Source organism: Cimex lectularius, unplaced genomic scaffold, assembly GCF_000648675.2.
Source record: "Cimex lectularius strain Harlan isolate CLEC.00 unplaced genomic scaffold, Clec_2.1 scaffold18, whole genome shotgun sequence".
Lineage (NCBI taxonomy): Eukaryota > Metazoa > Arthropoda > Insecta > Hemiptera > Cimicidae > Cimex > Cimex lectularius.
The window spans coordinates 964,353-979,730 of record NW_019392764.1 but is presented as its reverse complement, the minus strand read 5'-3'; the positions used below and the strand labels follow the sequence as shown (position 1 = coordinate 979,730).

At 34.6% G+C, this 15,378-nt stretch overlaps 1 protein-coding gene across 3 annotated transcripts in view; it reads right to left on the bottom strand.

Moving 5' to 3' along the window:
- Positions 1 to 915: 915 nt before the first annotated feature.
- LOC106661570 (homeobox protein abdominal-B) overlaps positions 916 to 15,378 on the bottom strand; it is a 201,921-nt gene continuing 187,458 nt past the window's right edge. For 2 of the 3 annotated variants that reach the window (XM_024227476.1, XM_024227475.1), the window contains exons 6-7: positions 4,766 to 4,801; positions 916 to 3,573 (exon numbers count right to left, since the gene is read on the bottom strand). In XM_024227476.1, the coding sequence (XP_024083244.1) occupies positions 3,179 to 3,573; positions 4,766 to 4,801 (431 nt within the window). In that variant the 3' untranslated portion in view covers positions 916 to 3,178. The remainder of the gene's footprint in view (positions 3,574 to 4,765; positions 4,802 to 15,378) is intronic. The other variant, XM_024227477.1, reaches the window with a different exon arrangement.

Here is a 15,378-nt window from a genome sequence, read left to right as displayed (position 1 = left end):
ATGTACCAGGTTGAAAAATAAGCCCGTAGCAATGCTTGTAAATCCAATGAACATTTAGGTAACTCATCAACAATATATGATTCATTGATCACACCACCTATTGCTATCTTAATGTATTTTGTAATTCCGTCCTACCAGAACTTCTCAGGATTTTGATCAGTGAACTCCTCGATGTACTATCTGAAGTGCTAATGTGGGAGCGAGCGTTATCCTGGGAGAAAACAATGCCAATGGATTAACAATGCGCGGTCTATTTTGGCTAATTGCTGACTTCAATTGTTCCGAATGTGAGCAGTATACACTACAAATAACGGTTTGGTTTGACGGAAGAAGCTCATAATAAAGCACTCCGAAATGCACATGCAGAGTTGTGAACGATGGGTCGCTGCGTTTTCTCAAGAATTTTCCTACCGGAATATTATGGTTAAGGAACCACTTTTCATCCGGTTACCAATCATTTTAAATGCTGGTCGTTTATCTTGCGTTTTAGGAGTCAATTGTAGATAAAGATGTGGCACAACAATTTTTTTCAACATGTTGGGAATTCATACATCGCACGTATCCAGCTTCATTGATTCTATTAAACATGTAAACATCTCTGCGATGTCTCGTGTCGTTGAGTGCGCGTTATTTGTGTATTGTAAAGCTTGAGTTTGGTCAACTGTACACGAATGACCGGAGGTTTTCGTCTTTCAAACCAAACTTTCCGCTTCGAAACCGAGCAAACCAATTAAAAACTGTGCTTTTTTCTAAACTGTCTTCACCATACACATCACAAATTTTCCTAGCAGTCTGAGCTTTTCCCTTCGCTGTAATAAAAAACATCAACATTAAAAGACGAATACACATTAAGTTTTTCTATATTTCAAATTAGCAACACATCTTGTAAAAATACGAGATCTCGTACTAAACTGACAACCCTTTTTCTGTTACACATAACATGAAAAGGCTAAACTGTAATTATTAACCAAAAAAGCTTTTCCACTATCCAATAAAACCAGATCTCGTAAAATTTCAGGTTGTTTAATTTTTGGACGGGGAATGTATATGAAGTTCAACAATACATCAGTCTATGCGATAGAATATTTCAAGGAATGGGAAAAGGATTAATGAACATTGTTATCTTTGTAGTATTTCTATTATATGTATTATAATTCATTACGATCTCCTCGCACTGAGAGCATAAAGGAGGAATCATTAAAACATTATATATATACAATAAACAAATGAGTTGAGACAACTTTCCATTAAAGAAAAAAAATTGTAATAGTATTTAAAACCTTGGTTTTTTCTGTCTAGAAATCTAAAAACAGAGAATTATTACACTCTTTCGTTCCTTTAATTCTTAAAAACAGCTAAGAATATCTTGTCGAAACTTTCATTCATTACAAAACAAAATTTAGATAGAAAAAAATATTTTCTGAATCATTTACAAAACTTTACAATGCAACAGTAAACAAAGCTTAAGAGGAATATCACCTTTCGTACATAAACGTTATCTTTAAAACAATGAAAAAGTTTCAATTAAAAAATAACACTAAAATCATTTTTTTTCAACGGCTTGTCGTTCGTAGTGGAAAAGGTTTAAAGATTGTTCTTAAGGTAATAAATAATATGCCTCTGACGGACGACAAAGACCAATTGAATATGGCATCAAGTTTTTAAAAAAAGTCATACAATTAAACAAAACAATAAAACCAATTCCAATGCTTGAGTTTTCGAACGGACAACACATAAATGTTCTAAATTGTAATATTCACAATACACTCTTGAACACGTACATCTATTTTCAGAAATATAATTATTATGATTACTTTCCTATTCAGTACATGGTAACCCTATGTTAAACATTAATTTCATTTGCCAAGGAAAAAATGTACAAAAATAAAGGTCTGCGATAACCTAAAACAAGTCATTTTAGTATGAAGTCCTTTGCAACTCTAAAAATATTTTTTTGCTTATAGTTTAATAACACAATGTGAACTGGGACTTGCTTGGCAATATTTGAAAAAAAAAATAACCAACGAGCTTTGGCTTAATATTAGTCAAAGGTACAAATGTTTAAAAAAAATTATACTAACATTAAATTATTGCACTATTTTCCTCTTTTTTTTTTTTAAATAGTAAGTTCAATTTTAATTGTCGTCGACTCTTCTGACCCCTGGGGCCTCATTGAGTTTAACAGTTTGAGCAATGTAATGGCGAACATAATATAAATTAAAGAACATTCTTTCAAACTCTTCGATGTTTTATTTTTAAATATTTTTAACATTTAATTCATACGATTCTTTCAGATTTATATTAGCATCCGTTATGATATAATGAAAAACTATTGTTTAAAGCAGTTCATCTATCAATATTTTAAAATAATCATATTTATTTTTACATATGCTTGTCCACAAAGAAATCAATATTAATTCATTTTACGACAAAAACATTTTCAGGACAAACAAAGCTATTGTACAAGCGATTATAGCTATAATATAGACACATAAATTTGTACAATTCATAATTTATAAATAGTTGTTACATTATAATGACGTTTAGATTTAAGAGAAAATGTACAAATTCTTTAACGTTCATGATAGTTTACAATTTTTTTTTATTATCTTAATTTCTTTCTCTAAAAAATGATAAAACATACAGATAGAAAAGCGAATAATACTCGCATAACATTCTAACATTATGAATATATATATAGGTTTGTATATATATAAAAAGATCATTTTTCTTTATTTTCATTTCACTTGGATCGTCAAAACGTAACAAGAAATAAATAAGAAAAATTTGCTTCAAACTTAAAGGAACATAACAATAAAACTAATCTATAAACGCTACGCATCTACATTTGTCCGGTCTTCATTCCACTCGACAGTTTTATCAGGGTGGAAATAAGAAAGGACGCGTACATAAATATAACAGTCAAAATTTTAGAGAAACACGCTATGTATTTTAATATATATAATATTTATATATAGTTAAAGCAACTCCGTCACTTAGTGTCTCAAAGTGTACAAATTGTCCTAAAAGATGAGATCTCTCTGGGTGCCGCATTCGGGAAATCGTGTGGCTCAACTCTGTTGACTAGAAGTGTTGGTTGTGTTGTTCAAGTGGCAACGCCGTGATGGTGGTTGTGGTGTAAATGGTGACCGAAAACGACCCCAGAGAAAGGCGAAGGTCACTGGTGGTGCTTCAACGGCCCGTTGGGCACGTGGTGTCCGACAACGTGGTGCCCTTGGTGGTGTCCCGTTGCACCGTGGTGATTGGCGTTGGCACTGCTCGGGTTGTTGTTGTTCTGCTGCTGGGCAGCTTGTCTCTGACTGTTCTTCTTGTTCTTCATCCGCCTGTTCTGGAACCATATCTTCACTTGCCGTTCAGTCAGGTTCAGGTTGCGCGCCAGTTCCCACCGTTTCTGTTTAGAGACGTAGGCGTTGAAAAGGAATTCCTTTTCCAGCTCTAGCGTCTGGAATTTTGAATAGGGCTTCCTCTTTTTCCGGACCGTCACCTGGCCCGTCCATTCCAAAGGGTTGCTCCCGACACCCATGCTCGTCATACCCACACCCGTTAGGGACGCTGAAAAAAAAATTAAATATTAGCAATAATGTAAATAATGGTAAAATTTATATTTTCCTATAAAATGGAAATTATATATTAAGTGTTAAGAAAAAATGACCACGAATGAGACTCAAAGAGTATTAAAATATTCAGTAAGTTCCAGTAAGTAATTAAAACAATGAAGAAATAAACCCTTTTGTGAATTCAACATCCCAACAACATGCCAAATGTTAATTAATGTTTAAATTTTTAAAAAGTTTATGTTTGTAGGTATAGTTGATTTAAAAAAATAGATCTAGTTTCAGATTTTATATTCGAACTGTCAAGTTGTATAGACATTCTGGGTCTTCATTGGGCAACCCTGTTCTACTCATTTGATGATTTTTTGGTTTTTTCGTGCAGTCCGTACCAAAAACAGATAAATATCTACTCACTTTGGAGGCCAGTCTTCCGATTCTTGTGAGTTAGGAGGGTTCTGTCTGACGTTAGTTTCAATATTTTAAAATACTTTTTAAGCTGGATAGTGTTGTTGAAGTGTATGTTTACAAAATTCTATGTATTGTGTAAAAATTTGATAATTTTAACAAAATTTAAGAATATTATGAGGACCAGCCGACTGATCAGCGTTATAGACCACTGACGGAGGTTCGATTCTAACCGTCGCCGCTGGACCTTTTTTCAAGAAACCCTTCCCTTGAAAAAAAAAAAAAAACTGCATTGCACCACGTTCCTTGGCTAATATGCAAAATAAATGAGGCTATTTAAAAATAATACTACTAATCACTAATCACCACACAAAAATAATAAGTTTGTAAGGATTTTGCCATGCTATTTTCAGCACATTTGTCAATCTTATTTGATATGTTTTTATGATATATTTGTGAGGAATAGTAAATTAAGCTATTATTTTACGTAATTTACACAAATACTTCACTAACAGATTGTACTAATTTTGAAGAGAATGTTGGATTTAGCAAAATAATTAGGAAAAAGTTTTCCTGAGTAGCGATTAATGTTTGTTTATACATTATTATGTAATATAAAATATTTGATTAGCGCGAACTAAAACTTCAAAAATGAATCAATGGGGTTAGTGAACTTCAGAAAAAAAATTGTGTAATGGGTTAATTGGCAAACGGTTAAATCAAGGATTACAAATTCAGTGCTTAGCCGTAAAAGATTAACAATAAAGATACGGTGTCTCACTCACAAAGGTATCTTCGGTTGTTGCTGAAAGCGAAATCAGCTGAAATAAAACAAAAATCTGCATTAACAGACTCGAATTGTTCGAATTCCTTTTTGAAACAAGAGGTTAATTAGGTGGGTTCTGGGATTTTCGGTCGATTTGACGTCAATCTTGCCTTCTTGACAACAAATATGTATTAAAACAGCAGAAAGAGATAATTAGTTAAGCTTAAACGTAAACGCATTTAATACAACTTCACAGCTGCATTATGTGATATATATTTCATGTTATAGTCCTTCTGTGCCAAAGTGTTAATATAAAACGTAAATAAAATTTAATAATTGTATTTAAAATTTAAACGTTTTAATCTTTATTTAATTTTGCAATAATTAGCTTTAAACTTACGTTATTACACCACATCCAACAATACTGTTTTATTAACACCTCCCCTCATGATAATAAATAGATCAACCATAAAACTTTTAGGAAAATTTTACCATATAGGCCTATAGAATTACATTACATAATTGCTAAAACCAAAGAAAAATTTTTATGATGTAAGGTTTATGTTATAACGCAATGTTCATTTTTAAGCAAAATTTCGGCTTATAAGAGATCTTTGTCAGTCTCTCTCTCTCTCTCTCTCTCTCTCTTTCTCTCACTCTCACTCTCTTTCTCACTCACTAACTTTCTCTCTCCTCTCCTCCCATCGTACTCTCTTTCTCTTTCTCTCTCTTTCTCTCTCTCTCTCTCTCTCTCCCTCTCCAACTATATACAGGGTGGCCCCAATCGATTCAGCCACACTTCCAGATCTTATAGGAAATTGAACGCTGAGTAAAAAAAGGTCCTATGAATCTATGTCCGCAAACCCTTCAGGTCCGAGCTACAGGCCAAAAACCATGAAAAACTACGTTTTTTGACACCTTTTTCGTGAAATTGTTAATAAACCGTTGGCCTGACCGTAAAACAGCTCGAAACAACCTCTGTAGAGGATTAATTTCTGCGTCGAATGAGATTAAAATTCAATTCATTTTTGGCGATTTTTCGAAGTTAGGAGGTGAAGGGGTACACACAATTCATCATTTCTGATATTTTTATACACAATTCACCATTTCTGATATTTTTACACACGATTCACCATTTCTGATATTGACATGGATATGTCTTATGGCTGGGGGTCAGTCCGAAAGTTTAATTTTTACACACAATTCACCATTTCTGATATTTTTATCGAAAATTCACAACTTCAACACCCTATCAAAAAATTCTCCGTTACAAACCTCGTTTGTTGGGGATCGAATTCTCCCTCACATTAGACCAACCACAGTCCGATTCGTGAAACATTCGAATTTTAGAAAATTTACTGCTTTTCACCCAATGTTTCTGTTTTCTGATGGGTACCCCCTACTGAATGAAATAATGTACGAAAAATCTGAACGGCTTACCCATCAGAAATTGCTTTTGATAGGGTGTTCAAGTTGTGAATTTTCGATAAAAATGTCAGAAATGGTGAATTTTGTGTACCCCTTTTCACCTCGTAACTTCGAAAAATCCCCAAAAATGAAATTTTCGGCCAATCAGGCTGGTTTTAACCTCATTCGACGCAGAATTCGATCACCGTCAAACGAGGTTTGTAACGGAAAATGTTTTGATAGGGTGTTCAAGTTGTGAATTTTCGATAAAAACATCAGAAATGGTGAATTGTGTGTACCCCTTCACCCCCTAACTTCGAAAAATCGCCAAAAATGAATTTAATCTCATTCGACGCAGAAATTAATCCTCTACACATGTTGTTCGAGCTATTTTACGGCTAGGCTAACGGTTTACTAACAATTTCAAGAACAAAGTAAAAAAACGTGGTTTTTCATGGTTTTTGCCTGTAGCTCGGAACTGAAGGGTTTGCTGACACAGGTTCCATACGACCTTTTTTACTCAGCGTTCAATTTCCTATAAGATCTGGAAGTGTGGCTGAATCGATTGGGGCCTCCCTGTACATATGCCGCTATTAACCAATCTAACTCTATCTCTCTTTGAGAGCGGTCAATTATTTGCAATATCAAATGGACATACTTGGGTTTATTGAGGACCTTTGAAAAAAAGAACTCAACAGCCATTGGCATATATATATATATATATATATAATTTTTTGTAACTTTGGACAATAAAAATTTTTGACGTTACTTCGTAGTAAGCAAAAAAGCGCAAGTACATATNTCACTCCCCCAGAGTACTCGATATTCCTCGGGGCGGGGGCCATTGGCATAATATTTATTAGTATTCTGAAACGTCAGTTGTTCTTGCGTCAAGGCTTAAGAACTCGTCGTAGCCCTTTCCCAAAAATAATTATTGGAATAATCCAGAAAGTATTTAAAATTTTTAAAAAATCTTGCCACGCTTCGAACTCCTAGATAGAAAAAGATAAATATAAAATCTAAATCTAATTTCTGTAGAAATCTTCCACCACGAGATTGAAACCGTTAACTTTTCGGGCTAGATGTCAATAAAGCTTAACATGAAGCGTTTCTGGGTTATCTCAACATCTACGTTACAGGGATATTCCGGGCTGGAGAAGCGTGCGCAGATGATACGCTCGTTTACATAAATTATGGACCGGCGAGAAGAGAGGCCAGGAGGTGATGCATTCGGGGTCTGAACGTTATGCAAATTGTCCGGATGGCGGGAGGTAATGAGATCTCAAAAAAGATCTTTTAGACGGCGAATCGGTGCATAAATCTGGGCTCACCATTTTCCAACGAGGAAAAAGCCAGAAGAGCAACAGAACCTTTTTCTTTCTTCATTCCGAGTTCGCTGTGTGGAAACCGGTTTGTTGTTTATTATCTTTTGTTTTCAAGCAGTTGTTTTTTTTTTCCCCGACTTAAAACTCCTTTATTGTCGTAATATGGTAAACATATAAAAAATGTTTAAAGGGAAATCGGAAAGATAAGACATTTCGTTCAGCTGTGACAATGGATAAATTTAACATTTTCCTAAATAATTCTTGAATGGTCAATTTTTTTTTTACACCAAGATTGTTCTCGTATAGCTTGGAATTAAAATTTCCGAATAAAATATTCATCAATATTCAATAAGAAAATACGGTTATGATTCTATTTTTGACAAGCTGCGGAAAAGTAAATTTTTTATATTCCATACAGGGTGTCCTTTTTAGATGGCCCGGCTGACTTTCTCTTGTACCAATGAATCTAACAAAAAAACACAAAGTATATGTTGTTTATATATATTTAAACATAATATAAGTAAATAAATATAATTAATAAATTAAATATAATATGTCTTGGTTGAGATGAAAAAGTTAGCGTCACAAGCGGGATTCGAACCCACGACATTCGGCTCAATACGTCGCTGCTCTCACCACTTGCCACGATAGCTCGTGGTTAGAGCAGCGGCGTATCAAGCCGAAGGTCGTGGGTTCGAATCCCTCTCGTGCCATTAACTTTTTTTCATCTCAACTAAAAACCTTAATTAATTGTCTTATAAAAGATTATCTCTAGTTTCAAATTTTTACCATTTTTTGTAGAAAAATTATACAAGATACCTCAGGCCCAACTCAACTTCAAAATTTCAACTACGACACTATTGAGTGCCTGGCACATCATTTTAAAGGATTTTTTACGCTGGCAACAATGATGAAATCGGATTTTAAATTGGTTAAAAAATGACAAAGTTATGGCAAAAAGTTTGAAAAACTTATTTCGTTTATTTCATTGTTAATTTCAATAATTTGGTTCTTCACCCAAAGTAAATATTAATTGCCTTTCTTGTTTACAGAGCAAACGTTAATTCCTGAAAGTAAATCAATTTAAAATAGTACCTGTTCATTAAATTCAGTATTCTATCCTAAATGAACCGAAGAGCACATTTTTTCGATCAACAGTGAGTTGATATTTAGGACTGCTTTATTGATAATGATGGTATTGCGCGTCGTGCAGTCGAATTGTACTCCCAGAAATTTCCTGATCGTCCCATAGTAAACCACAAAAGGTTTATTCGTGTTATTCGCAGAATGAGGAGGTACGTATCAGTTGCTGTTCCATCACCAAGAAACCGGCAGCGTAATTTTGACGAGAAGCTGAATATTTTACTGTATGTTCGCAAAAATCCGAATTCCTCTCTCCGAAATGTTGAAAGGGTTTTAGGTTTTTCAAAAAATAAAATTAGAGATGTACTTACAAAATTAGAGATTGACTTACAATTTTAAGCCGTATCGCTCTCTTTTGTCCAGGGACTTTGTGACTCATTTGATAGGCGTCTAACGTTCCCAGTACAAATGTCCATTTGGGAGGCTGAAGACTACTTTCTTACATACATCCTAAGGACTGATGAATCTAAGTTCATCTCTATTGGCATACTAAACCGTTGGAATTTTCGAACGTGGGCAGAGGCAAATCCGAAAATTTCGTGCTCTTGTCATCAACATCATCACCATCTTGTGGTGGTTCATAGAATCAACATTTCGTGTAGATTTCACGCAAATAAATTAGGAGGTTTTACCAACTCTATTAGACGATGTTCTTCTGTAACCACGACAAAGAATGGTTCTCCAGCTTGATGGATGCCCTGCATACAATTCTTTACAGGATTGAAATCGTCATTTCATGGATAGGTGAATAGGACCACAATGCTAGGATCTGTTGTCCTCCTCGGTCAACCGTTTTAACTCCACTTTTCTATTTTCTGTGGGGCCATTTAGAAAACAGTGTCTAAGCCAATCGTAACCCAAACCTCAGTTTAAGAACTGCAGCAATGGATAGAAAATGCTTGTCATCTCCCCTGACTCTATCGCTCTGAGCACCGGTGAAGCATCTATGTATATGCAAGGTTGGCAATCCGAACTTGAAATGTGATTAATAAATAGCAAACCTGGCTTTTTTTTCAAACTTCAACTCGACTGGGCCTGAGGTACTCGGGTTAATTAAAAAAAAAAGTTCACTAAAAAATATTAAATGATTAATATTATGATTTTTTTATTGCGTCTTTGGTCCAAGAAAAATTTAGCACGTCCATCTAAAAAGGATACCCTCCATAGCCATAATCAGTTCGTACAATGCCGTTATAGAAAGGGTAGTTGTATTGACCATTTGGCATTTTTGAAATAGTTTTGAAAAATTAGCCAAAATGCATGTTTTTGTCGATCATAATGGTCTTTATGACAGGGGACGCGGTGGTCTAGTAGTAAGGCCGTTCGACTCGTATTTGCCACGCTAGCGGTCCTGCGTTCGAATCCTGGCACAGCATATGGATTTTTAATTGAGAATACTTTGCAAGGTGGTTTGACCCCCGTCATCTAACGGTCCCCGCGGAATAGGAATTATTTTTCCTTTACTACTAATGTTTTTTGTGAATATAAAAGTTTTGGCATACATGAAGACAATCTTTTGTCTATCCAGAATAAATGTTTTCATACAATAAACGAATTACTAAGACCATAAGTTGATTGAGTTGATGTTTTTGACAGATATCACCTGGGAAGTAAAATATGTAAATTACATATACCAAGCATTTAAAAGCTCGTAAATGACGAGTATAAAACGTAATTAATGATAGGTATTATCAGTGTAAACGGCGGCACGATGGTGTCATAATAAAAAGCAATTCTATTAATAAGTCAAGTTTTAATTTATTGGACGTTTAATGACCGACTAAACAAAAGGATGTCAAGGGGGGGGAGTAAAACAGTCCAGATTTGCTTTGCGTCCCGTACAGTGTCTATAAAATATAAAGAGATGTGTTTCTCGAGGAGAATGCGATATTTTTTTCTTCGTGTACAATTACCACCGGCCTGAAATTAGAAGCCTGTTCTGGAATTCCGGCCAGGGAACTCGAGAGAGATGAATTCCACAGTCGCCGTTTGCAGGATCCTGAGTTCCCGACCTTGTTCGAGTTTACTGGATAATTCACTGGGAGAGATAATCATGCACTTTCAATTCCTCGACGGAAGAAACTTTCGAATGTTTTCTTTCTAACGACAAGTTATGGACGAATGCAAAGCTTGAAAGAAAAAATATTACTGCAAGGTGCACCATGCATTCTACTAATTTATTCATCTTGCTGAATATTTTATGAAAATTTCTAATTGACACACGGGCCAGTTGTTATCTGAACAAAAAATATAATAATAAAACCGAAAAACCCCTTAGACCACCCAGGCGACAGGAAATGCGTTCACAGAGAATTCGTTTAAATTATTAACCCTGTCATTTTCGCTTTAGATATGGATCTTGTAATTTTTATTTCATTACTATGGTTTTTATAATTTATTTACGTAGACGATTTAGTTAATGAACAAAAAGGATATATGAAAAATTTGAGAAAGTAGTATCGTTGACAAAAAGAAGTCATGTATGGAAAAAAAATTTACCCAAAATATGAAAACGTTTAAAATGTATTATTTAAGTATTGCATATCTATCCTTTTTAAAAAAAGACGAAATCCGGATTGTTGCGAAACAACTTAATTGTGAGTAGGAACCATCTTTTTTAAAAAGGATTGAACTCCACACACACCCCATCATTTATAATCTCTATTGCATATCTATGATCTGTTTTCTTAATTAATGCCGATCTCCCTCAAGGAAGTATCCTAGGTCCTATTCCTTACACCATGGCAGCCTTTTTCTGTATACAACAGTAATATCGACCTTCAGTGACCTTCTGTGATGATACAATGATCTTTTCTTTTTATCGTGATCCTGCGTCAAATCAATGAGACAAAAAACAAATATTTGATTCTTATCATTCGATGAATTTTCTTAATTACTCACGACTTGAAATAGATCCTCAACTTGTTCTAATACTACATTCCCACACAGCTACTTGGTACATTTCATGGACAATGGACAGGCGTGTGCACACTGTATTTCAAAGTCTGGAATTTAAAAGATACCAGCTCTTATCTCCCTTCCAAACAGTCAATTAATAATAATAATATGTATCTTACGGATTTGACCAATCAACACCATCCTAACATACATACTAAACTCCAAGGTATTTCGAAAAATTGCTATGTCCCTATTTATATATAACTCACCATCTATATTGAACCCGATATTTCATTTTTCAGAGCCTGTCAAGATAGATTTGAATGAGGTGGCTAAAAAATACTGGGACCATCCAATAGAGCTCTATCCAGTTTCAGACTTTCTGTTAGCCCGCAATTTGATCTTTACGGATCATTTTGGTCTGCCATTCCTCGCTCTGTTGGTCTGTTACACGCGATTCAGCATTTCGCCAACTTCATTGTCGTGTGAGGGGGATTTTTGTGAGGTCAAGTCGTGAAAGTTGGGGGATGGGCCGATGTCTTTGGCAGATTAAGTTTGGTTTTTGTCCGGTCGCTCATTTTTAATTTTGATATAAATGGCGTATATGAACGATGTTAATATTTATGAGCTTTTTGGTGTGGGATGTGTTATGTTATATTTCCTAGTTTTTGAGTTATGTAGCTTCACTCTTTGTTGCAGATTCCAGGTGATTTTTTATGAGGTGAGTTGAATAGTATGATTTTCAATCGTTGTCCCTAAATTATGGCGGATTAAGTTTGGTTTTTGTCCGGTCGGTCCTTTTTAATTTTGATATAAATAGCGTATATGAACGATGTTAATATTTATGAGCTTTTTGGTGTTGGATGTGTTATGTTATATTTCCTAGTTTTTGAGTTAAGTAGTTTCACTCTTTGTTGCAGATTCCAGGTGATTTTTTATGAGGTGAGTCGTATAGTATGATTTTCCATCGTTGTCCCTAAATTACCTTACATCTCCTTTATTTTTGTTGTTATATGTTTATTTTTCGTCTGTTCGTTATGGAATTTTATGCAATTGGGTATGTATGTATGTTGGGTTGGTCGTAGGCCTTTTCAATATTTCATATGTACTACTTTTTCCTCTTGTTTGACGAACCTAATATTTTCCAGATCGCGATGTCTTAAATTCCAATCTACCCTTCAACCCCTGACCTCTTGTCATTCAACTGGCTTCCTTTATACTTCTCAACAATCCCTCTAAAACTCTCAAAAGAAAATATTCTCACAATTTTAAAAATAGTGTGTAGTGATGTCATAATTAATACTGGGCTAATTTCAGATTGTAGCATTAATTCTTTTTTGCTCGCTTTTTTTTAAATTATATTTTAATATTAGTTAAAAGTAATTTTTCCCATGCAAAAGTCTATTTCCAATTAAGCACGAGATGTCCTACACAATTGTCTGACAGTTCGTTAATCTCATGTTAAACAGCCATGAAAGGTAATTGGCGATTTCTCATGACATTTGATAATCATATCGTTGGAGGAGATCTCGTTGGGCAGGTATTTTAACGTCGACCTGACTAATTAATGAATCCCAGTTCATATCAAGAGTTGGATTGATTATAGTTTAATGCTAAACAGTCGGCACAGATATGCGAGGGGGTTTGCACCATCACGGGACATGAGCTGTTCCCACAGGCGACTAGTCATCCCACTTTCTAGTTGTTACAACTGTTTCTCGGCGGTGTTCAATAATCTAGCCGGTAATGGCAAGACGGGCTTGAAGAAAAAAAAACCGCTGACTTGTTTATAGTACGGCAAAGATATTGATCGTAATCAGTACAATTGGCATGCAAAGAAGATAATCCAATAGATTTCAGTCCAGTAAAAAGGCTCTCTCTCTCTCCCTCTCTCTATTTCTTCTTTTTCCATCAATCACAACTCTTTACATAATTATATTGATTTTCGTTTTCAACAAAAAATATTTATTTATTTTATTGTTTACCATCGTACAATAAAGGCAAGCAAAGTATTAAGAAATTTCATAATATTACAAATTAATTTTTTAGGAGATTTTTCCCATTTGCAGGGTTATATCAAAAACGTCTTATCATAAATGCCTCCCTAATAATTTTAAGGTAGAATTTGTCTGAATACCTAGCTATAGAAGGATCAAGGGCAAATTTTCCCCTTTGCCCTAAGATTTTTTTTCTTTTGTTCGTTGAATATGCAAATTGTCCCAAAAGTGATAGGTTTGGAATTTCCTGTTTTAGCTGGGATAGAATCCATACAAAAAGTAGGATACCCTTCCCCTACTATTTCATATTACTGAGACAATATTATTTTTCCAAAAGGGAAAATTGGATAGAGCGAGATACATTTTCTTTTTCTTAAAAAAAAAAAGCCCGCGTGTAGTATTTTCCCAGCTTACGCTTACTAAAAATAGAAAAATGCATCGATAATATTATGGGGAAAATTTCGTCTATTGGAATATTGTGATTTATCCGTATGGTTCAGGATCAACCTGTGATGTGGTCATTATTGACGATGTTGGTCCATCTATTCTCGCTGGGTTTATCATTCAGACGAGTTTCGGCATTTCGCCATTTGGTAGTCACATTTTCAGTGTGTCGACTGGAACAGTCCTTTTTCTATACCGACATGGCTCGGCAACTAGTTCACCTTGTTTAAGATAATTCTCCCCTACCAGTTTATCCAACGGGATTTTTGTTTTAGAAATTTCATCTTCTATATACACGGATAAAAATGCAAAAATTTGGCCATTCTCGTTTTGTATTAGTAAATACTTGCAATTGTTATAATTTTTATTTTTTTTTTTGTGATTTGATATTTTAAAAAAATATCAGATATAATTAAATAAAAACAAAGAGTAAAACTATTTTACCAAAACTGTTACTATCGAATCAATGAAGTCAATTTTCTTGCGTAAACCACCGTTTGCATTGAAATACGTGGCATCGAAGTTATGAGGTTTCGAATGTAGTGTTGTGAAATATTTTCTTACTCCTCCAAAAGCACTTTTATTAATTCCTACCAATTCTATGGCATCACTGAACGACTTGACAACTCGTCCCAAAGGTACTCTATAGGGTTTAATTCGGGACTCCTCCATGCTGGCCACTCCAAACATTAATTGAAGCCAGTAGTTCCAAGTAGTCACCAATGATCCTAGATGTGCATCCTTGCAGTGTCATGCATAAAAATAAAACCATTACCCATACAAATTTGTAACTCAAAAATGGTATAACTTCAAAAAAAATAAACCACCAACTTTAGAAAGATTGACTATTCAAAAATTTATTTACAAAATCCAACTGTGAACACAAGTGGGAGATTTTATCTGTGTTTTACCTCCAATCCTTTAAAACGTACCAAATATTGTTGTAATGTAATCAATGTAATCTTTGTTTGCCTCTCAGTATGTCCAGTCAATGTACTTAACAACCACAATTAATTAAGGTTTTTTAGTTGAGATAAAAAAGCCAATGGCACGAGCGGGATTCGAACCCACGATCTTCGGCTTGATACGCTGCTCTACCACTTGAGCTAGCGTGACTTCGATCCACTCGGACACCAACTTCCCATCTCAACCGAACCTATTGAATTTTCCCTCCTTTTTGCCATTTTTCAAAATAAAAACCTCAATTAATTGTAATATATTAATTGGTCAAGCGGACCACGAAATTAGTGAATTTAAGTACTTAACAACATTGATCAAGAGAATCAAGAGACTGAATTAAACTTTATATGTACAAAAATTTCAATTTATCTTATAATGACCGCATACCGGAGCAATTAAACTCCTTCTGTTGACGGCTTCTCATGAGTCAGTCCGTTAATCTTAATAACTATTACATG